The 23,176-nt window shown below is 52.1% G+C and overlaps 1 protein-coding gene across 1 annotated transcript; it reads left to right on the top strand.

The window, feature by feature from the left end:
- Nucleotides 1-15,064: 15,064 nt before the first annotated feature.
- RNF224 (ring finger protein 224) lies at nucleotides 15,065-19,585 on the top strand. Its single transcript, XM_007069703.2, has 4 exons — nucleotides 15,065-15,073; nucleotides 17,545-17,568; nucleotides 18,781-18,833; nucleotides 19,078-19,585. The coding sequence occupies exons 1-4, from the start codon at nucleotides 15,065-15,067 to the stop codon at nucleotides 19,583-19,585; spliced, it is 594 nt and encodes a 197-aa protein (XP_007069765.2).
- Nucleotides 19,586-23,176: the final 3,591 nt, after the last annotated feature.

Below are 23,176 nucleotides of genomic sequence, written 5' to 3'. Positions count from 1 at the left end.
ACTCATAGTGGTAGGAGACTGTTCTGACACCTCACACCCCTCTGTGCTGGGGACAAGCACGGCTGGCAGGAGCCGCTTTCCAGGGCTTGGTGGCCTGCTGCCGCACAGGCAGGGGCTGTGCACTTGTGACCCCAACTTGGTCTGGAGAGGGGGCAGCTGGCCAGCCCTGCTCTACGTGAGCAGTGAGGCCTGGCCAGTGCAGGGCTTTTGGTGTTAGTGCCAGTACCGCTGTGGGACTAGTGCAGGCTGCAGAGGAGGGTTCAGAATGAAATGGGGCGGGGAGGGAGTGGGACAAGGGGCGTGCAGGACCTGCCAGGCTCGAAGCCACTGGGGTTGCCAGATGACCAGGACTAGGGTGTAGTGAAGTCATTGGGTCTGTTCCCTTGGGGGAATTCCTAAAGCATAAGCCCCAGCCCTGATGTGGGGGGCAGGGTCACGGGGAGTAGCGGTGCTGTCCTCTGCACGGGCAGAGGGGCACCAGCTGGTTGGGTAATGAGTAAAGGGAATGAGGCAGCACCCCTCTGCCCTTTACACTGGGCAGCTCTTGCCATGCACTGCAGCTGGCTGATTGCTGCTCAGTCCCTCTGCAGCTTGTCAGTGTCACCCCAGGCTTGGCTTTCCTGCCAGAGTCGTGCGTGCTCTGTGCAAGGCCAAGTGATTTGCATGTGAAACCTGAACCAGACCCACTGTTGTCCTTCACAAACAGCCCCATGCAGCGCTGGTCCTAGCGGCTGCAGCTGCCTGCTCCCACCTGCCTCACAGGTGAGTTTCTGCTCTAGAAAAGGGATGTTTCTGTTGCAGCAGCTGCACTGTGGGGGTTTGATCACTGTGCAGGCGTTTGGGGCACAGTGGTAAAACTCCCCGAGCCCTGTGCTAGCACTTGCTCCATTGCTAGACCTGCTGCATCACTTCTCAAGAGCAGACCCTGCCACTGTCTCTGGAGCAAGCGCCCTGACTCTGAGCAGTGCTGTAGGAGGGGGCAGGGACCATGCCCAGTGTCCTTTGTGCAGAATCTCAGCTTGCCCGGCTCGGAAGATTCTAACCGTTGTGTAGGCTGGAATTCAGGTTTTATTTGTTTGTAATCTGTACAGATCGTATCAAGGGTTAGTTTAAAGAACATTTTTAGTTTTATTGATTTAAATTTTCACAGTAGGGGAGGGTCAGACAATAATTATTTAATGACAGTAGACGAGGCGATTCAAAAAGTTAAAGGTTTATAACCATAAAACACAAATTGTCAAAGTGTACAAAGTAAGTAGGCAATGTAAGAAAAATGCTGCTTTGATATAAGGCTAACTGTAAATTTTGGGTATTATCTATGGAAATATTTTTTGGTCCGTTTCGGTGTGTATGGTGAAATCGATGTTCATGGATTTTACTGATAAAAGTCTAACCCTTCCAACCCTACCTTTATGATTATAAAGGAAACCTTCCCCATGGGACTCAGTGAGGGCTCACTGTAAGACAGCCTGAAACAACAGTTCTGAGAGTTGTGAACAGCCGGCCCACCCTCTTGCTGTGTTGACTCAAACCCAATGATGTCAGCGTTTCAGCTGTTTCACTGCTGATCACTGTAGCAGAAACACCCAGCTAATTTTTGCTCGCTCCTAACCCTAGCTGCCTCCCAGATATCTATCCTCAGGTACCAAAAGCTCCCACTGTCTCCTGCCCAGCTGCCAGAACTTCCCCCTGCCAATGTCCTGGAGTGTTTCCAGCCCAGAACTCTGCAGCAGGGGGGCAGTGTAAGATCCATGGAACGGGATGTCACTGGGATGCTGGGCGTACAGTCCAGGGGGATGGGGTTCCATGCTGTGGGACCAAGGAGCCATGCTGCAGAGCTCCAGCTCGTTGTGGCCTTCACCCAAGTGCATTGAGCCAGGATCGCCCGCAAGGAGTGACCCAGGAGCCCATCTGTGCCTCTTGTCCCTCAGCTTCGTTACTCCCCTCCCTCCAGGTGATCTAGAGCAATAGTCCAGTTGTACTCCAACTAGTGCCTCCAAAGACCAGTTTGTCCCTTGCCAGGCGAGCGTGAGCGCTCCATCCACCATCGCCAGTCCCTGGATCACAAGCTGCAGCGTAAAGAGCGTTGCATGGGGTGTCCAGCCCCCATCTCTGAGGGGAGCTGCAGCGCATGCCTCCCATAGAACCCCAGGGCTCTCAGGATGAGGCCTGTGGCTTGCCTGCCGGGGTGCCATGCAGCCACGTTGCCAGGACTGGATGCTGCTGCCCCCAGCTCTGTATGGCTACTGGACTGCCCTTGCTGAGGCACAGCTGCACGTGGGCGGCAGAGGTCCTGTCTATAACACGAGTGTGGGAGGAACCAGTTCCCAGCAGGGCTCACCCTGGACATGGTTAAAACCCAGATCTGGATTGATTGCACCTGAACTGTGCCAAAGCTTTGGGCTGTCCGCGGTACTGCTGCTACACAGAGCGCCTGTGCTGGGAGTGGGGCCCTGGCTCCGCCTGTGCTCTCGGACCCCAATCATCCCAGCCCCTGTGTGGAGCAGGTGATTCAGGATTTCACTGTAATTGACTCAGGTGGCTGCTGAACAATGCCTGGGCCCTGCTGAGAAATCTGGCATTTCCCGGTGCCCCTGTTGCTGTGAATAAAGTAATTCCACCTGTATCCAGCATTGTGTTATTTCTTTGACCTTCTCTGCTCCCCCATCCCCTCCCCTGCTTTGTCACCCAGGCCACAGGTCTGTTTGGAGCTCAGCTGGGGAGCGGGAGGGGAAGCTCCATGTCTCCGGATGGAATAGGGGTTACCGGTTTCAATCTAGCCCCAGGATGGGGAGGATTGGCTGGCTCCCAGAGGCAAGAGCAGTGTCTCCAACCCTTTTACACCCAAGATCACTTTTTGAATTTAAGGGCAACCCAGGACCTACCCCGCCCCTTCCCTAAGGCCCTGCCTCACTCACTTCATTCCCTCCCGCCGCTCCATCGCTCGCTCTCCCTGACCCTCCCGCACTTTCACCAGGTTGGGGTGCAGGAGGCAGTGCAGGCTCTGGGCTGGGGCTGAGGGGTTTGGGAGGGGCTCTGGGCTGAGCCTGGGCAGGGGGTTGGCGTGCAGGAGGGGGTGCACGGTGTGGAATCTGTGAGGGAGTTTGGGTGCAGGAGGGGGCTCTGGGCTGGAGTAGAGTATTGGGGTACAGGAGGGAGTTCAGGGTGCAGGAGGGAGTATGGGGTGCTGGCTCTGGGTCAGGGCTCCCGCCGGAGGCACTTACCTCCAGCAGCTCCCGGTCGACGGCACAGCGGGATTAAGACAGGCTCCCTGCCTGCCCCGGCCCTACTCAGGCACATCGGCACCTCCTCCCCATCACGAGCCGGGCCACCCCACCACCCTGCCAGCCAGTAGTGCACCATGTAGGAGGGCTGCTCCTGGAAGGAGCCAACGCGCCCCTGGTCCCTGGGGGGCGGACAGGGATCTCTGCGTGCTGCCTCTCTCTGCAAGCATGGCCCCCACAGCTCCCATTGGCCAGAGCTCCCTGTTCCCAGCCAATGGGAGCTGCGGGGTTGGTGCTTGCAGGCAGGAGCAGCACAAGGAGACCACTGCCCCCCCCACCCCCAGGGGCATGCTGCGCTGGCCACTTCCCAGAGTGGTGTGGGGCGACAGCAAGCAGGGAGCCCTACTGCGCCGCCATGGCCGGAGATCGCGATCGACTGGGAGAGTCCCCAGGATCAACCAGTCGATGGCGATTGACAGGTTGGTGACCACTGGGTGAGAGAATGGGACACGAGGCCTTCCCCTTCCAGGGCACTGGCTCAGATCCATGCCTGGGGCAGGGGAATTGGCTGGCTGCTGAGGGTTAGGAAATGGGATATGGGGCCTTTCCCCTCTAGGGCACCAGTTCCAACCTGGCCATGTGACTAACAGCTGTTTGTTTGGGGGCCTGTGGGAAAGGGTTTGCTCTGGGGTTGGTCCAGCTCCAGGGGCTGCTGCCGACACCATAAAAAGCTTTGCACAAGTGACACTGATTGCCCCAGAACTGGCATCCTCAGCAGTGGCCAGGAACTGAATGGGCCACACGGACTCAACTCTGCCCTCTAGAGGTGGCCTCTGCATTTGTGGCACAGTGTTTGTCTGGCTTGCCCTATCCCAGCTGTTCTGTGCGGCCAGGAGCTAGGAGCCCTGTGGAGGCCAGTCAGCACGGTGATGTTGCACGAGCTGTCCTTCGCTCACTGTTTGTTTAAACTTTGCCTGTGAGGCAGCACCTTGGAGCTGGAAGTGCTGAGCACGGTTCTGCCTGCCAGCTTTCTTGGCAATGATTAAACCAAGCTCACCCCATACCAGTGCTGAGGGCTGGGGGATGCAGTAGGGAAAGAAACAAGGCTGGATACGTCAGGCTGCGCAGAGCCACCAGGCTCTCCCTACTCGAGCAATGGCTCAGGCTGGGTCTGTGCGCTGGAGGGGTCATTGGGGGCATGAGCCCAGCGGCTCTTTTTAGTTACTGGCAATGAGATATTGCAGTTGTTGCCCTGGATTGAGCTTCTCCTGTTGCCCAGCCACTGCACCCTCCCCTCTGCTCCTTTGGCCCTGAGGGGCTTTGCTGGGATACACCCACCTGGCTCCCTCCCGTCCAGTCAAGAGCTCTGCAGGAAGCCTCTCTGGTGTCCAGGGATGCTCTTGCTTCCCCTCCCCCAGGCTGGGCCCCCCTCCTTGGGCTGCAAGCCAGAGCGATGGGGAGCCCTTTGCCATCAGCCAACCCAGCCCTGCTGGGGGGAGCTGGCAGCCTCACCTCAGCCTGAGCAGCTTGCGCCCCACGTCTCATGTTCACTTTCACTTTAGCTCCAAGCCCCTAGGCCCTGGAATGTGATCTGACCAGTCCCTGCCCAGCCCTCAGCGGGCATCTCTCTCTGGAAGTGGGGGTTTTTGTCGCTCTGACACCGAGACTGCCACATCATGCCCAGCCCTCATCCGCTCCCACCTCAACTCCCCTGCCCCAGGCCAGCCCCCATCGGCTCCCTCCTCGACTTCGCCCCAGCCCAGCCCAGCCCCTGCCTATTCTCCCCTCAACTGCCCCCCCCCCCCACAGGCCAGCCTCCACCTGCTCCTCCCTCGTCTCCCCCCCAGCCCAGCCCCCACCTGCTCCCTGTTTTTTGGTTTTGTATTCAAGTAAATCACTAGTCTTAATGATCATTCATTGCAGTACAGTAGAACCTCAGCATCCCGAACACCTTGGGAATGGAGGTTGGTTGTAACTCTGAACAAAACGGCATGGTTCTTTCAAAATTTTACAACTACACATTGACTTAATACAGCTTTGAAACTTTACTATGCAGAAGAAAACTGCCTCTTTTAACCATCGTAATTTAAATGAAACAAGCACAGAAACAGCTTCCTTGGCTTGTCAAATCTTTTTTTTTTAAACTTTCCTTTTTTTTAGTAGTTTACATTATAACACAGCACTGGACTGTGTTTGATTTCTTTCTTTCTTTTTCTTTCCTTCTTTCCTTCTTTCTCTTCTTTTTGGGCTCTGCTGCTGCCCAGTTGCGCACTTCTGGTCCAAGATGAGGACTGACCGGTTGGTTTGTAACTCTGTTGTTTTTATAGTTGCTGTATTTTTGAAGTTGTTCTGATTACTCATCAGTCTTTGAAGGGATTCTGTTTTTGTTGCATTTTCATAACAACTTCAATAATACAGCAAATACAGAAGTTAGTCATTTGGGCTAAAAACAAACATTGAAAGCAAGATGAACATTTTCTAGGTTGGTGCCTCCTTCCACATCTAGAACATTCTGTCATATACTCGTACGTTTTAACTTTCACTCTGTTTTCCTCCATAGGCTTGTTTTTTGCCTTTCCTTATGAAAACTATATTCAAATCAGTTTGTTTTCATTCTAGAGTATGCAGTCATTGTTGATTAAGTTCAGCAGTTTGGCAAATTCTCACTGCTTTTTCCAGATTTAGATGTAGCTCTTCTAACAGTCTTTTTCTTATGCTGGTATCTTTTATACCCATCAAAATTTGATCTCTTATCCTTGACTCAGATTCTGGAAATTACATGTCTGACTTCTTATCTTTAGATCGTTAAAAATGATTCAGAAGTCTCTTCCTCCATTTGATTTCTTCAGTGAAACTGAAATCTTTCAAATGTTTCTTTTCTTTTTGGTGATCAGTTTCCTCAGATTTTTTTTAAGACAAACTCATAGTCAGATCATTCTTTAATATTAAGCTCAAATGAATTATAGAATGAAATTGCTTCAGTACAGGCAAAATGCAAAATTTTTTCCCTTCCTTACGAGTAGATCCTGCTGCCCTCAGAAAATAAATCAAATTCTTGTTTAAACCTTTTCCAATTTTCTGCAGCATTTCTCCATATTTTTGCAGTTGTGAGAGCTCTTCATTGATCCATCTTATCTCATTCAAACTTGCTTTTCACGTCGGAGTAAATCTTACCTCACGGTTTTTTGGTTTTTTAAATCTTTTTCTCAATTCCCCCATTCCTGGGACCGTGTGTTGTTTCATATTCAAATAATCCATTAGTCTTAGTAATAATTCACTGCTAGTAACTTCGCAACAGTCTTTATTTGATACATACACAGTTAACATAGATACAGGTACAGAGCATCTTAGCTCCGGTCAATCTGTCCATCTAAGTAAAACCAGCAGCCTCCTCCCCCTGTCAGCTCCCACACCCTAGAGCAGGGTGGCCAACCTCAGCCCGTGCACTGGAAAGTTGGCTCTTGTAGCTCCAGCCCTGGAGTCGGTGCCTATACAAGGAGCCGCATATTAACTTCTGAAGAGCCACACTTCTCCGGAGCCACAGGTTGGCCACTCCTGCCCTAGAGAGTCTAGTGATTCTCTTAAAGCCACAGTAACACTGTGCTCCCCGCTCGACTCCCCCTGGATCCCAGCCCCTGCCTGCTCCGTGTGTGACTCCTGCATTAGCAGCGATTACCAGGCTATGTCTGTGGCCTGAGACATCCCTTTCACAATATACTGAGGTCCAGTTTTGAAATGTAACATTTTATGTCCTTGAAATTCCACACGGAATTTTTCTGAGCTCCTCCACTGAGCTATTTGAGACAACAAAGTGTCTTGTCCTATTGCAGGTTCCTCGACCTTTGCTGGCTGCCGGACCTCCACAGCTCGACCTCAGTGCAATGCAAGCCTAGCCCTACAGACCTTTGTGGGCTGTGGAAGCGTTTCAGTGATGAACCGATGGTTGAAGTTCTGGAGACGGCCAACGAGCAGGTCCAGGACCAGAACCCGAGGGACGTAGGACGAGAGCAAAGGCACGGAGGAAAGGCTGGGGCTTGCTGCACAGTTACTGGAACAGGAGTAATGGCAAAGGGAGGAGGACAGGGCTCAGCAAAGAGAACTGTTGGAGTGGCTTATCTCAGACATGAATCAGAATGAATGCACCAAAGGCAGGCACTTTCAGAAAGCAGATGCTTGCTCACAAGTGCACTGTCCGGTAAATGAACTTGGCAAAAATATGGTTAGCATTGCTAAAACACAGGCACTCCTAAGTACAAGGTACTGGATATTCATGTAAACACATTCCCTGAAGACGGTACAGGGACACACCGACCCCTCATCAGATAAAGTCAGGAAGGCAGAACAATGGAGGGGGATGTTTTGTTCAAACCAACATGTGCAAGGTGTGGGGTGGTAACTAGCTACGTCAGGAGGGTAACACATAACTTGTTTGTCTTGACGTAGAAAAGAGAAATCATAGGGGAGCATCTCTGTCTGGCCTAGGGGGCAGCAGAAAGCCCTGCTGATGATGAAGCTGGTCCATTGTAACGGGCACATGTGTTAGTGTAGCTGTAGAATCATAGAATAGAATATCAGGGTTGGAAGGGAACTCAGGAGGTCATTTAATCCAACCACCTGCTCAAAGCAGGACCAATCCCCAACTAAATCATCCCAGCCAGGGCTTTGTCAAGCCTGACCTTGAAAACCTCTAAGGAAGGAGATTCCATCACCTTCCTAGGTAACCCATTCCAGTGCTTCACCACCCTCCTAGTGAAAAAGTTTTTCCTAATATCCAACCTAAACCTCCCCCACTGCAACTTGAGACCATTACTCCTTGTTCTGTCAAACATGTATGGGGCACTAGGACTCATGCTTGGTTAACAATAAGCCTGACCAAGCGCCTTCACCACTGAACCGAGTCTGCAGGCTTTCTGGAGAATATCATCAAGGTCTGCAGGATCAGCTACCTGTGCAGCGCTGGGGCAGCGCATGGAGCGAGCACACATGCACACCAACTGACACCACCCTCACTCCAGAAACAGCACAGAAAATTCCAAGAGATCGGGCCCCATGAGCAGCTGGGCAGGGCAACGTAGCCCCATAAAGTCCCCTGTCTTGACCCCATCTCCTGCGGATGTCTCCACCCCTCACTCCTGGTGCCAAGTATGTGGAAAACAGGGACACAAGGGAAAGGAGAAAGGGGTGGGGGGACAGGGGACATGCAGCGAGAGGGGGTTTCTGAGCACTTGTTCATGCACTTTTATTTTTGTTTTGGAAAGGTTGGGATTGTAGTGACAGCTGGCCTGCCTGGCAATGGGTGATTGGTACATTGTTTTAACACTTTTAAATATAAAGTTTTAAATGTCATCAAGAAAGTTTATTGGTGTCACTGCATGGCATCATCATTTGAAATAATTCAGCTAAACACATGATCAGGAACAATTAGGAATTAGCAAATGCTATTCCTCTATACTGTTAGGTACAGCAAGCCACACTTCAATCACTTACTTATATGAATCCATACTGTGAATCATTGCCCCCCAGAATCCTAATTCATCGTCATTCACAACTACATTGCATTGCAGTCAAAGCCCCACCCTGCTCCAAGCACTGCGTTTTACTTTTATTTTCTTGTAACCAATTCTGACTTTTGTGCCTCATTACTTGTAGTCACTTAAAATCTGTCTTCTATAGTTAATAAACTTATTCTACTGTTTTATGTAGGCCAATGTGACTGAAACATTTGGGAAACTCCATTTGGGATAACAAGATTGGTTCATATAATTTTCATATAATTAATAAAATGATGGACTTTATATGAGCTTGTGTTGTCCAGGAAAGAGCTGGGCAGTAACACACCCACATTTCTGGGGAGAGCAGTGTAAAAGGCATCCCAGGTTGGAGAGCTGAGGGGACACAGCTGTTCAATGGTCCAGACTGTACCCTGGGTAATGTCACAATTACTACGTGCAGGGTGACACTAACACACTTCCAGTCCTGTTCTATATACCAAGGCCTCTAACTGGGGAAACGTGAAACTCTGTATAGCAGACATAGGCAACCTGTCATTTGTCCAGATTAGATTAGGACAGGGATTTTGACCATCAATTAATTTATTGAAAATAACACCTTCCTCCCATTTACAATGTTAAAGGAAAGGTTCAATGTGGAGATGAAGATGGAGTGGAAATATATCTAGCAGCGTAAACATGCCATCTTCCTTCTGCTTGGGCAGAAGCCCTGAGCTCCCCCTGCCCCGGTCTGGTAGGCGGAGAATGGAGGAGGCATGGGGGGCGGTTTGCAAGCCGCACTTCAAGTGTAACAGAGCTGCATGCAGCTTGCGAGCCATGGTTGGGCAATCCCTGATATACATAATTAAATGTTTCAAATATAACAAAGGTTAGGTAGCAAAGGCTTAATAGAAATTTGTATGTAGTTTATGATTTTTTTTTCCCATAGAATCATAGAATATCAGGGTTGGAAGGGACCTCAGGAGGTCATCTAGTCCAACCCCCTGCTCAAAGCAGGACCAATCCCCAACTAAATCATCCCAGCCAGGGCTTTGCCAAGCCTGACCTTAAAAACTTCTAAGGAAGGGGATTCCACCACCTCCCTAGGTAACGCATTCCACCCTCCTAGTGAAAAAGTTTTTCCTAATATCCAACCTAAACCTCCCCCACTGCAACTTGAGACCATTACTCCTTGTTCTGTCACCTGCTACCACTGAGAACAGTCTAGATCCATCCTCTTTGGAACCCCCTTTCAGGTAGTTGAAAGCAGCTATCAAATCCCCCTCATTCTTCTCCAGGAGAGAGCTGTTTTTCTGTACATATATTTTTTAAAAATTTACAAAAAGTTCACAGGAAAAAAGAGAAACAGCCAATCTGGATTTAAGAAATTGCCAGTGGTGGAGAACTCACCGTGACCCTGGGTAAATTGTTCCAATGGGTAATTACCCTCCCTGCTAACTAGCTATTTTCCTGTGGAAAATATTGATTTTGCAGACATACCATTTACTGATGGAATGCTCCTAGTCACCTCCGCCGGGTGGTTCTGGAGCGCGTTAGTACAGTCTGTGGTGTCCAGTTCCTCTCCCAGCACCACATGGTCCAGCTCACCTCACTCTGCTGGTAAGTTCCTCACATTGGTGTCCAGCCATTCTGGCATCAGCTCTTTGGTGCCAATCTGGGGGCGGGGGTGGGGGGAAGAGGAGACTTAAAGCTGCTATAAGTGGGTAGAGGAGGATTCCCCTCACATGGGGGAATCCCCTGGTAGCTTAAAGACAGTGTAGCTGGCTCTATCCCAGCCCTTGGCACAAAGGCTGGGTCAGGAGCGTACTTGGGGAGTGGGAGGCATGGTGTTCTCTAGAAATGCCTGCCATTGTAATAGCCCCAAGGCTGTGTAGGTTTACAAGGGGGACCTCTGAAATCCATCTTCTTCCAGGATGGAGGGAGGTGGCCTTAAGCCATCTTTGTCCATGCCCCCACCATGCACCATGCAGAGCTCTGGTGCACCTGGGCCTTATAATTTTTATTTCTGGCTTATTTCTCTTTTGTCTGGCCCCAGGCTACTTCCCTGAATGGGTCTCTGTGATTCCCCCCGCGCCCGTCCCTGCTCTTATTCAGCCCTTCACCCTCGGACGCCCAGGGCCTGCTGTGTCACTGCCTTCCATCTCTAGCATATCCCTGAGGGCTCCATTGGCTTCCCCAGCTCCTGGTTTGAAAATCCCCCACAGCCTGTTTATAGTCTGTGCCAACAGCTTGGTGCACCTCTGCTTACCATGGTACCTGTCCCTTCCCTCCAAAAGTTCCCCAGTGCCTCATAAATTCAACCCCTCCTCTTTACACTGCCTTCTCACCCCCACGTTGAGGCCCTGGGGTTCCCCCACCCAGTTGCCCCGCAGCATTTCAGAGAAAGCTCCCAGATGCTCTTATCTAGTGCTCTCCAGGTAGTTCTAGGCCCACTGTCCTGTGCCCTCCCACATCACTGGCACTGCTATGAACTGTGGCACTGGCTTCTGCTAGCACTCCCCACAAGGGTCTCTTGAGACCCATCACCTTGCACACTGTGGGTGTTGGCATCCTTTCGTCTGTGAGAGACGGTGGGAATTGCAGCCTAGGATGTAGATGGTTTGCAATGTCTCACGTGACCGAATAGGCCAATCTGAAAATTTGCATGATCTTTGGCAGTTGCTGCAAATGTATCTATCTTGGTTGGGAGCTGCTTGCTTCCTATGGACTCTTTTCTCTTCAAGCTGTAGGAGCCAGCTCCTGTCATGGACTTTGATACCCTGGTGGAGATGATGGCGCCACTTGTTACGATCACTTGCCAAGATTTCCCATTGATCAGGATCAATTCCAGATTCCTTCATATCTCGCTTGCACGTGTCGTTATAGCAAAGCTTGGGACGCCCTGTTGTTCTTGTTCCCTCTGATAGCTCTAGGGTGACCAGACAGCAACTGTGAAAAAATGGGAGGGGGGCGGGGGGTAATAGGCCCCTATATAAGAAAAAGTCCCCAAAATGGGACTGTCCCTATAAAAATGGGACATCTGGTCACCCTAGATAGCTCCCCATATAGCATGTCCTTGGGTATGTGTCGGTCTTCCAACCCACTCAGATGGCCCAGCCAGTGCAGTTGTCTTTGCTTGAGAAGGGCTGTCACCCTTGGTAAATTTGCCCTTTGAAGAACCTCTGCTTTGGTGGCTTTATCCTGCCATTTGGTGTTGAGTATGCGGCATAAACAACGTAGGTGGAAACTGTTCAACCTTTTCTCCTGATGAGCATAAGTTGTCCATGTTTCCCCACTACACATGAGAGTGCTGAGGATGCAGGATTGGCACACTAGCATTTTGGTCTTGATGGTAAGCATTGAGTTGTTCCATGCTGTTGCCGGCACCCAGTGCCAGAGGCAAACAACAGCAGGGGTTCGTTGCCCGGTATGCGTCACCCAATAAACACGACGGGGTGGAGAAGTAGAGAGATTTATTTGGAGCTCCAAATAGGGCGCAGGGAGACTGAGCTGTCTCAAATCCTGCCCCAGTGCAGCAGATTCCAGTATACGTTTTATACCTTTTCCTACTTCACTACACAAGCTTATGCAACCAATTACCTGTTGCCCCATACAATACCGTAGCCAATCAGCTAAAGCAGCCAGTTGTGTTTTTCCTCAGTAGCATTGCCTGAGCCTTGCCTTATTTGGTCCTATTTGTTACCAGTTTTTGCTAAACATTTCTGCCTTATCTATCTGTTTCTCAGGCCGAAGCTGGCCTTGGCTGGCGAGCTGTGTGCAAACCTGTCTGTTTCTGTGCTAGCTTCCTTAGAGTTATGCAGGATCACAGAGGGTTCAAGAAGCAAAGGGTCCTTGGTTCATCCGGGCCTAGAGCAGGAGGGCTTCCTCGACACTTGTGGTCTTCCACCCTCCCGAGTTACCTAGTGTAGTGCCCAGTGTACCCAACAATGCTCTTTTAGTTAGTCTGCTAAAGGTGGGGGCAGCCTTTCCAATGGGAACATTTAGTTCTTCATCCAGTGAGAGGCTGGTGGTCACTGTAGAACCTAAATAGCTGAACTTCAGGCTACTTCTTGCTGGTTTGCATTTAAGGGGATTGAAGGATCTCGTGGACCCCCCTGTCCTAATACAACTGTTTTCTTAATGCTGATGGTGAAAGCAAATGCCTGACAAGGACTTGAAAGATGGTCCATGAGTTCTTGTAATAGATCTTCATTGTGGACTATGAGTGCAGCATCATCAGCGAATAGAAGTTCCCTGGTTAGCACCTTTTTGACTTTGGTCTTTGACTTAAGTCGGGACAGGTTGAAGAGTTTCCAAATTGGAGTTAGCTTAAATCTGGTTAAGGAAATATAGAAAGGCCCTGACTAGCAAGTAGAAGGAAAGGCCTGAAAATCATGAGTGATTGATAAGGCCAGAAGGAATGAAGTAGGGAGAACGTCTGGTTCAAAGAATAACTAATGAAATAAAGGGAAGTTCTAAAAAGAAGGCCACTGAGAGGGGTCACTGCAGATGGCTTTAAGACACAAAGAATCTGTCTTAAAATAAGCCAGCATGGCCCTTCCCACCCCATATACCAGCGTTGTCTCAAAAAGTAGGGCCTATGTGAACCCAGAGGCAAAGGCAAAACTTGTTCAGCAAGAAGGAGGGAAGAGATAGGGAGGAAAGGCCCTGGGAGAAATGAAGTTGTAAATCTCATCTGGATTAAGACTGGAAATAAGGGTGAGCGGTCATAAATCAGGTGTTTCACAGAAGTCAGTAACTGGCAATGACATCACTTGTTTGTTAAAGCGTATACAAAAGTGAACTCTCAAGGAGTTTATTGCTAATACCTGCCTGACCACTCTGGGGCTGGACCAGTATGGGTTGAAGCGTGCCTGGTTTAGCCTGTTTGTAAGTCTCTTGAGCAAATGCTTATCAGTGTTCTGTTACTGTTTGGGTGAAGTACATTGCTTATTATTTAGGCTTTTTAGGCAAGTTTAGAGCGAATGTATAAATACCATTTGGCACTGGGATTTATGGTTAAATTAGTGTTGCGGTTATACCCTGCAAAACAGTAATAATTCCAACACACCCACTATGCTGGTGGCCAAATATTCTCATGGCCAGCACAGGATCAAGATCGCTGTGTCTAATGACACAATCCCCTGCCTCCAGGGGACATCTCCCTTACGCTATCATGGAGCATCCTCCTTGGTATGACCAGGACTCCTAAGCCACATCCAAACTGCAGGACTCCTGGAGCCGTTTGGTGCAGAGCGGATGATCAAGAGCTGGCTCTGCTGAGCATAGGTCCGTTTGAAGCACAGGCCGCCTTGCTGAGGGGGAAGCTCCTGCACTGAAGCTGACTGTGTTAACTACATGAGGTTGTGCTGCATAACACGTATCCCGTGGCTGCCGGCTGGCACTTAAGATCTGACGTGTGGGCACAGTCATGCATTCACATGTAGTAAAGCTGATTTTCTAAACATTTCCTTACCCGGGTAAAGCCCAGGGCATCTTACAAATTGCTTCTTTCACTAATGAGATCTCTGAGCTCCGGGAGAGTTGGGTATTAAATCCTCCCAGGAAGTCAGGGAGGGGAGGGTGTTATTGGATTTCGGAGGCCATTGTTTGCCAGGGCTCTTGTAACCCAACCTAGCTGGGGTTGGCTTCCCTCTGGCAGATACAATAGCGTGCCTGTCCCTGAAACGTGAACCCAAGATAATTACCAGAGTGAGAAGCAGCAGCTGGGATCTGCATGAAGACGCTCCCTGAAGAGTCACACATACGCCTGGGCCCCCCACTGCTCCTCATGAGAGGCTGCAGCCCCCCGGCACTGCGCAGCCCTCTCACTGCCTTGCTGAGCCCTGCCAGAGGTGAGAGCGTCGCCGGGACAGGTAGGAATGTAGCATTCAACCCAGGCTGGAGAAGGGTATCAGGGCAACCAGTCGCACCAGTGCCCCACATGCCGCTGGCGGTCACCTCCCTGGACTGCGTGATGGGAACTGGTTCGTGTCTGAGGCCCAGAAGATGCTCCCAAAATGCCCCCCCCCAGTATGGTATGGTACAGCAGGGCACTCAGCTGAGCACCCTCTCCATAGCCCCTTCTCCTTCCCTGTCGAGACTCGAATCATCGGCAGCCGCAGAGGGCTCCGGGCTGCACAGCTCTGCCAGGCAACCCGAGCTGCATGGCTCTCTCCTCCCCATGCCCTGCAAACTCCTGGCCTCTGTCCTGAGGTGGGGGAGTCAGGTGGCTCCTGATCTAGCCTGGCCTGTGCCTAATGCAGGGCTCAGAGGGGCTGGCAGCCCCTCGCTCTGTCTTGCCCCCCCAAGCTGCACTGCAAATGTAAGATTCCCAAGGGTGCAGGTCCCATGCAGGATGTCTCAAAAACAAGACCCTTTCTTTACCCAGTGCCCGGCAGTGTGGAGCAGCCAGTCCCAAAGCTCTGGGCAGTGGGGAGCGGCCAGCCGGAGCTTAGCAGGAAAGGGAGCATGTCTCACTGGGCTCTCTTCAGGTTTCCTATTCCCCATCACCTGCCCTCATGTCCATTTCCTCCTTCCCCAGCTGCTCCTGCCTCCCATTTCCCCTCACCCAGCCCCACCTCCCGTCCTGTTCTCCTCCCACAACCCCACCTGCCCTCCTATCCACCCTTGCCCAGCATCCTGCCTCCCCTCCCCTCCCATTTCCCCTCCCCGACCCCACCTTCCTTCCCATTTGCCCTCCCCCAGACTCTTGTTTCCCCCAACTCCTTTTTCCAGATCCTTTATGAATATGTTGAACAGCATGGGTCCCAGCACAAATCCTTGGCGGACCATACTGCTTTCCACTGTGAAAATGACCATTTATTCCTACCCTTTGTTTCCTGTCTTTTAACCAGTTACTGATCCATGAGATGACCTTCCCTCTTATCCCAGGACAGCTTCCTTTGCTTAAGAGCCTTTGGTAAGGGACTTTGTCAAAGGCTTCCTGAAAGTCCAGGTACACTATATCCACTGGATCACCTTTGTACACAAGCTTGTAGGCACCCCCATAGAACTCTAAGAGATTGGTCAGGCCTGATTTCTCTTTACAAAAGCTGTGTCATGTTCATCTATGTGTCTGATAAGACTTTTCTCCTATGTAGTTTTAACCAGTTTGTCTGGTACTGAAGTTAGGCTTAACAGCCTGTAATGGCCAGGATTTTTGGCCTGGAGCTTTTTAAAAAATAGGTGTTACCAGTGATGAGCTGCCAAAATCTTAACAACCGGTTCCCTATAAAAAGTTCTGATGTAAGGGATGTGCTCCAGTATGTATTTTTTGTACCAGCAGGGTTACCATATGTCCGTATTTTCCTCCTGGACAGTGATTTCCGAACCAAAAGCCTGACCTGTCCGGGAAAATACGGGTATGTGTTAACCCTGCCTAAAGTTCTTTTTTAAAAAGATGGGCCTGAGCTAGAAACGAGCTCCGTTTCACAGGTGTGGGTCCCCGCCACTCCCTGGGGGTGTGCTAGGGTGACCAGATGTCCCGATTTTATAGGGACAGTCCCAATTTTGGGGTCTTTTTCTTATATAGGCTCCTATTACCCCCCACTCCCTGTCCTAATTTTTCACACTTGCTGTCTGGTCACCCTAGGGTGTGCACGTGTGGGTCCCAGCTGCTCCCTACCCCCCTCATTGAAGCAGGTGTGCAGGGTTACTGCCCTGGGAACTGCACGGCACCAGTGGATGTGGGGCCAGCTGCAGACAGGGGCGTGGGGCAGGGCTAGCTGGAGGCAGGGGGTGCAGGGCTGGCTGCGGGCAGGGCAGTGGGTGTGGAGCTGGCTGGAGACAGGAGGGTGCGGGGTTGGCTGGAGGCAAGGGGGTGCGGGGCTGGCTGTGCGCAGGGCAGGGGGTGCGGAGCTGGCTGGAGACAGGAGGGTGCGGGGTTGGCTGGAGGCAAGGGGGTATGGGGCTGGCTGGAGACAGGGCAGGGGTTGACTGGAGGTAGGGGCTGGCTGCAGGCAGGGCAGGGGGGGTGCAGGGCTGGCTGGAGACGGGTTGGCTGCGGGCAGGGCAGGGGGTGTGTGCGGCAGGGGCTGGCTGCGGGCAGGAGGTGCGGGGGTGGCTGGAGACAGGGACTGGCTGCGGGCAGGGAGTGCAGGGGTGGCTGGAGGCAAGGCAGGGGGTGCGGCAAGGGCTGGCTGCAGGCAGGGGGTGCAGCAGGGGCTGGCTGCGGGCAGGGAGGTGCGGGGGTGGCTGGAGGCAGGGCAGGGGGTGCGGCAGGGGCTGGCTGCAGGCAGGGGGTGCGTGCGGCAGGGGGTGTGGGGCTGGCTGGAGACAGGGCAGGGGTTGACTGGAGGTAGGGGCTGGCTGCAGGCAGGGCAGGGGGGGTGCAGGGCTGGCTGGAGACGGGTTGGCTGCGGGCAGGGCAGGGGGTGTGTGCGGCAGGGGCTGGCTGCGGGCAGGAGGTGCGGGGGTGGCTGGAGACAGGGACTGGCTGCGGGCAGGGAGTGCAGGGGTGGCTGGAGGCAAGGCAGGGGGTGCGGCAAGGGCTGGCTGCAGGCAGGGGGTGCAGCAGGGGCTGGCTGCGGGCAGGGAGGTGCGGGGGTGGCTGGAGGCAGGGCAGGGGGTGCGGCAGGGGCTGGCTGCAGGCAGGGGGTGCAGGGGTGGCTGCGGGCAGGGCAGGGGGTGCGGGGCTGGCTGCGGGCAGGGAAGGGGGTGCGGCAGGGGCTGGCTGGAGGCAGGGGGTGCGGGGGTGGATGGAGACAGGGGCTGGCTGTGGGCAGGGCAGGGGGTGCGGGGGTGGCTGGCTGCGGGCAGGGTGGTGGGCGCTCATGGGGAGAGCAGCAGGACGCAGCCCAGGCCCAGCAGAGCAGCCGGGGACCCACCAGGCAGCAGCCCCAGGGCCAGGGGTCGGGGGAGCAGCAGCAGCCCCAGGGCTCGTGCCCAGGGCCAGGGGGCAGCCCACATGGCTCCCGCAGCAGCGCCCCCGGCGGCCGGAGGAGGAATTACATCACTTCCCGGCCGGAGCCCATCAAAGCCTCAGCGCCCCCTGCAGGGAAGCGGGTTAACAACCGGTTCTAAAACTGCTTCAAAATTTAACAACCCGTTCGGGCGAACCGGTGTGAACCGGCTCCAGCTCAGCACTGACTGGCTTCCTGTTTTTGTGTCATTCCCCTTTTTGAAGTAAAATGTTACTGTGGTGGGTTTCTTTGGTATTTTCCCCGCTACAAAAATGTTAAATCTAATTACATTATGGTCACTATTACCTAGTGGTTCAGCCATGTTCACCTCCTGGACAAGAACCTGTGCACCCCTTATGACTAAATCAAGAATTGCCTCTCCCCTTGTGGGTTCCAGGACCAGGTGATCCAAGAAGCAGTCATTGATGGTGTCTGAACATGGCATCCTTGTATCCCATCCTGAGGTGACATGTTCCCAGTCAATATGGGGATATCCCCCATCATTACTGGGTTTTCTGTCTTTGTAGCCTCACCAATCTCTCTGAGCACTTCAGTCACCATCACCATCCTGATCAGCTGGTCGGCAGTGTTTCTCTACTGCTATCCTCTTGTTATTCAAGCAGGGAATTTCTGTCCATAGTGATTTGATGGTATAGTTTGATTCCTTTAAGATTTTTACTATATTTGATTCTATGCTTTCTTTCACATATAGTGCCCCTCCCCCACCCTTGTGACCTACTCTGTCATTCCCATGTATTTTGTGTCCTGGTATTACCATGTCTCATCGATTATCATCATTCCACCAAGTTTCTACAATGCCTGTTATAGCAATATCCTCATTTAATACCGGGCACTCAAGTTGACCCATCCTCGTATTTGACTTCTAGCATTTGTATACAAGCACTTATTAAATTTGTCAATATTTAGGTGTCTGCCTTCATGTGATGTCATTGAATGGGATTCCTTTTCATTTGATTTCCCTCACTTGACCTCCCATCTCCCCTCCTATTTCTCCTCCCTCGCTGCACCTCCCCTCCTGTCCTCCCCATCTGGCCTTGCTTTTCCCCAGAGATGGCTGTGCAGCCCCTACCAGCCTCTAGCACTTGTGTCCTTCCCCCCCACATGCTGCTCTGCCCTCGGGTGCCCCTTTTCTCCCCCATGCAGATGTTTCTCCCCTGCTGGGACACCTCCCCTCACCCGCACGCCCTGGCCATAAGGCCTGTGTTCTTCGCCCTGTCTGCCTTGGATTTCCCGTGTTATGGGCTGGCAGCTTCTGACCCGAGGCAGCAGTTTTCTCCCCCACTCCATTGTTTGCATGGCCCTTGGGGAGGCAGCCTGGGTCCAGGCCCTTCACTTGCCCTGAGCCCATCACAGCCGCTGCACCTGTGCACAGGCTGCTCCCTGCAGCCTGAAGCCCATTCCCAAGTCTCTGACGGGCCCCTCTCTCCTGCCCCTCCCCAGTATGTCTCAGACCCTGGGCAGGGACGGCGCAGAGGACACAGAGCCTGGAGCCGAGGCTGATTCCCTCCCTCCCAGCCGAGGCAGCCATAAGATCGACTGCATCATCTGCTATTCCTCCTACAACCTGTCCAGCAGGCTCCCGCGCCGGCTCTACTGCGGCCACACTTTCTGCCAGGCCTGCATCAAGCGCCTTGATGCCATAGCCAATGAGCAGCGGTGGATCCCCTGCCCGCAGTGCCGCCAGAGTACGCCTACACCCCGCGGAGGCGTCACCATGCTCGACCTGGACCTGGCAGTATTCCTAGCAGTGAAGTCTGAGAAGGAGCAGCCCCGGGTGGCTGGCAGGCCCGAGGCCGACTCAGTCTTCAAAGCATCCTCCAAAGAGAAGCCGGTCACACAGCAGCCCTTGGGGCTCTGCCAAGAGACGGTGCCCCGGCCACAGTTTCCCCAAAGCAGCTGCTGCGGACGGTGCCTGTGCTGTGGGGCTATGGCTGACTTTGAGGGCTAAGCAGGTTGTTCCCAGGGCCAGGCTGGGGATGGGCTGCCAAGTTTGGAAGATGTGAAGAGAATCCATAACTTAGTAGGGCAGACAGCGATTGCAGGGAGGACCAGATTGGGTCTCTGAGCCACCCTCACAGAGTGCGGGCGCTCCTCTCCAGGCCACACCTGGGCAGCAAGTCCTGCTGCCTGAGCCATCTGTAGGGTTTACAGCTCCCCCAGCTGCCCCGCTGCAGCTGCAGCCCCTGACAGCTTGTTTTGTCATTCCTGATGCGGGAGGGTAATCGAACACTGTCATCTCCCTGGGCCTGGGGCCTGCGGTCCTCTCAGCCACCTAGATCATCACATGGGGGCCCTTACTCCCCTCTAGACCCTCATCATTCTCGGTCTGCCTGGGAAGCTCTGTGTACATTATCAAGGGGCCGGTGAGCCTGCCCCTGCCTCTCCTGGGGAAGATGGATATCTGAACCTCCACCCTGCTGGTTGGCTTGCCAGGGCTTTGGGCAAGGGCTTCTTTAACAAAGGTTCATGGGTGCAATGCACCCACAGAACGCCCCCAGCAGTGGCTCCTGTCCTGTAGGGCTCGGCCCAGCTCCCCACTCTGGGAGCTGTGGCTCAGTTCACGGGTTCACATGCCTCTAAAATTTGGCCTGGCCATCCCTCTGTGAGGAAGGGTGGGCCAAACCTGAGCGTCACTGCAACCCTGTGTGGCAGGTCGCAATGCCTGGAGCGGGGAGGTGGGCCCAGCTCCACAGGACAGGAGCTGCCACTTTGGGGTGAGTGTGGGGTGGGGCGCTCACACACACCGGGCTGAGGTTAGGGTTGCTGTGCCAGGGCAGAGGTTGCCGCTGTGGGTGGTCAGGGCGAGGAGGAGATGGCAATGGGAGAGGAGTGCACCCATTGAAACAGGAGGCTACATCTGTCACTGGCTTTGGGTAAACATCCTCCCCATAAAAATACAAAAAGCAGGGGAATGTAGTAGAGAGAGTGAGCCTGGAGCACTGGGCCTGGTGCAAAATCTAAGCCTGAACCAAAGGCAGTGAACTCAAGTCAGGCCATGTATTAATGCAGATGCTCTCAAGTTCCCTGTCCAGTACATGAACTTGGCAAAGTTGTTCCTAGTGTACTCGGCACTAGATATGTATGTAAATACATTCCAGCAAGTAGGGATACTACCCAATCTAGTACAAGGTAAGATGGTTTGACAAAATAGTGAATAGGGATGTTTTGTCCAAGATATCAGGAACAAGGGGAGGTAACAAACAGATGTCATAAAATACTTAAGGTGGTATGTATGCTGTTTGTCCCAGTCTATAAAAATCAGGGTCCCTGGCCTTAACTCTTTGTGCAGCCGAGGAGAGAGCAGAAATTCATGCTGCTGACTGAGCCATTCCTTGCCACTGGGCACTCATGTGTTAGTGTAGCTCCTATGGGACTGTGCCGTGAGGGTAAGAAACCTGGCCAAATGGTGCCTGTGGTCTTTCTTTATGAGTAACATCAAGGTCTGCTGAACGAGCAGGCTGCACTATCTGCTAGCACTAATAACAATGGAGCTCCAAGGACAGAAGCACTGAGCGGCCTAAACAGCCTTACCAAGGCAACAACATTCCAGCCTTCTACACTTAACAACAGGACTCAGCAAACTCATCTCATGTCAGGGCCACCAAGCACCAAAGCCCCCATGAGGTGTGAACGATGTTCAATCCCTGCTGAACAGGATTCACCCTGGAGACCTACAGGGACAGGTTCTGTCACTCTTTGGCAGCACCCTGGGGTATCCAAGCCCCATGATCGGTCACATGACCCATGGAGAGCGAGGCTGGTTTCTGGAAAGAAACGTTTATTAAATCGAGTTCTGCCCTTTTTGGCAGGGTCCTCTCTCTGGACACAGGCTAAATCTCTCATGCTTCGCTCTCCGTCTCACACATGCTAATGCTGCCCCAGCCTGTTCTTAAAGGGGCATCTCCCATTAACCAAAGTCAACTGCAGTGGCAGAGGTCTGGTTGACAGATGGTGTTGTCTCCTTGCAGAATGCTGAGCTGAACAAAACTCACACTCTGAACACCAGGAAATGCAGAATTAAGGTTGTCCAGGCACCCTTAACGCCGCCCTATTTTAGCACTGCCTAATACACCCCATTAACACAGAAACACTCACTCTGCCAACCCCACAGCTGCTGAAATGCACAAGTTCTTCCTCTCCTTTTATAGCCCAGTCACTCACTACAGGCTTCCATCCCACGCTGGGAAAGGGCAAAAAGAGAAGGAAAAGAAGGTGGTGCCCATGCCGTCTTCCTTCTGTTCCCTTGGAGCCAAGGGGAATTCTTTGCATGTGCTCCAGGCGCAGCCATGGTGTTCAGTGCACCTGCACTCAGTGGTGGAGGCCATAGCTGGGCTGCTTGGTAAAGGTTCTGAGTAGTGGTAGTAGCCTGTGATAAACTGGTGGTTAGACTACATGGTCTAGGGTCCCTTCTGGCCTTAAACTCTTTGACTGTATGACACATCAGCTGTGCCCCACCAGCCCTGCTCCAGCACACCTCCCCAGCCATGTCCCTGGCCCAGTCAATGCATTTCCCCCTCCAGCCAGGTCCCTTTCCACAACTGCACCCAGACCCCTGCTCTGCAAGCTGGGAATGCCTCTCCCTGATGTGTTCACTCCCTCATATGTCAATTTTCAGAGTAGCAGCCGTGTTAGTCTGTATCCGCAAAAAGAACAGGAGTACTTTTGGCGCCTTAGAGACTAACAAATTTATTAGAGCATAAGCTTTCGTGGTCTACAGTCCACTTCATTGGATGCATAGAATGGAACATATAGTAAGAAGATATGTATATACATACAGATAAGTTGGAAGTTACCATACAAACTGTGAGAGGATAGTTAGTTCAGATGAGCTATTATCAGCAGGAGAAAAAAACGTTTGTAGTGATAATCAAGATGGCCCATTTAGACAGTTGACAAGAAGGTGTGAGGATACTTAACATGGGGAAATAGATTCAATATGTGTAATGACCCAGCCACTCCCAGTCTCTATTCAAATCCACAGTTAATGGTATCTAGTTTGCATATTAATTCAAGCTCAGCAGTTTCTCATTGGAGTCTGTTTTTGAAGCTTTTCTGTTGCAAAATTGCCACCCTTAAATCTTTTACTGAGTGGCCAGAGAGGTTGAAGTGTTCTCCTGCCGGTTTTTGAATGTTATGATTCCTGATGTCAGATTTGTGTCCATTTATTCTTTTGTGTAGAGACTGTCCGGTTTGACCAATGTACATGGCAGAGTGGCATTGCTGGCACGTGATGGCATATATCACATTGGTAGATGTGCAGTTGAATGAGCCCCTGATGGCGTGGCTAATGTGATTACAGATATTGAATCTATTTCCTTAAGTTAAGTATCCTCACACCTTCTTGTCAACTGTCTAAATGGGCCACCTTGATTATCACTACAAGAATTTTTTTCTCCTGCTGATAATAGCTCATCTGAATTAATTATCCTCTCACAGTTTGTATGGTAACTTCCAACTTATCTGTATGTATATATATCTATCTTACTATATGTTCCATTCAATGCGTCCGATGCATCTTATGCTCTAATAAATTGGTTAG

This window comes from Chelonia mydas, chromosome 16, assembly GCF_015237465.2.
Source record: "Chelonia mydas isolate rCheMyd1 chromosome 16, rCheMyd1.pri.v2, whole genome shotgun sequence".
Classification (NCBI taxonomy): Eukaryota; Metazoa; Chordata; order Testudines; family Cheloniidae; genus Chelonia; species Chelonia mydas.
This window is presented reverse-complemented; position numbering and strand designations above follow the sequence as displayed.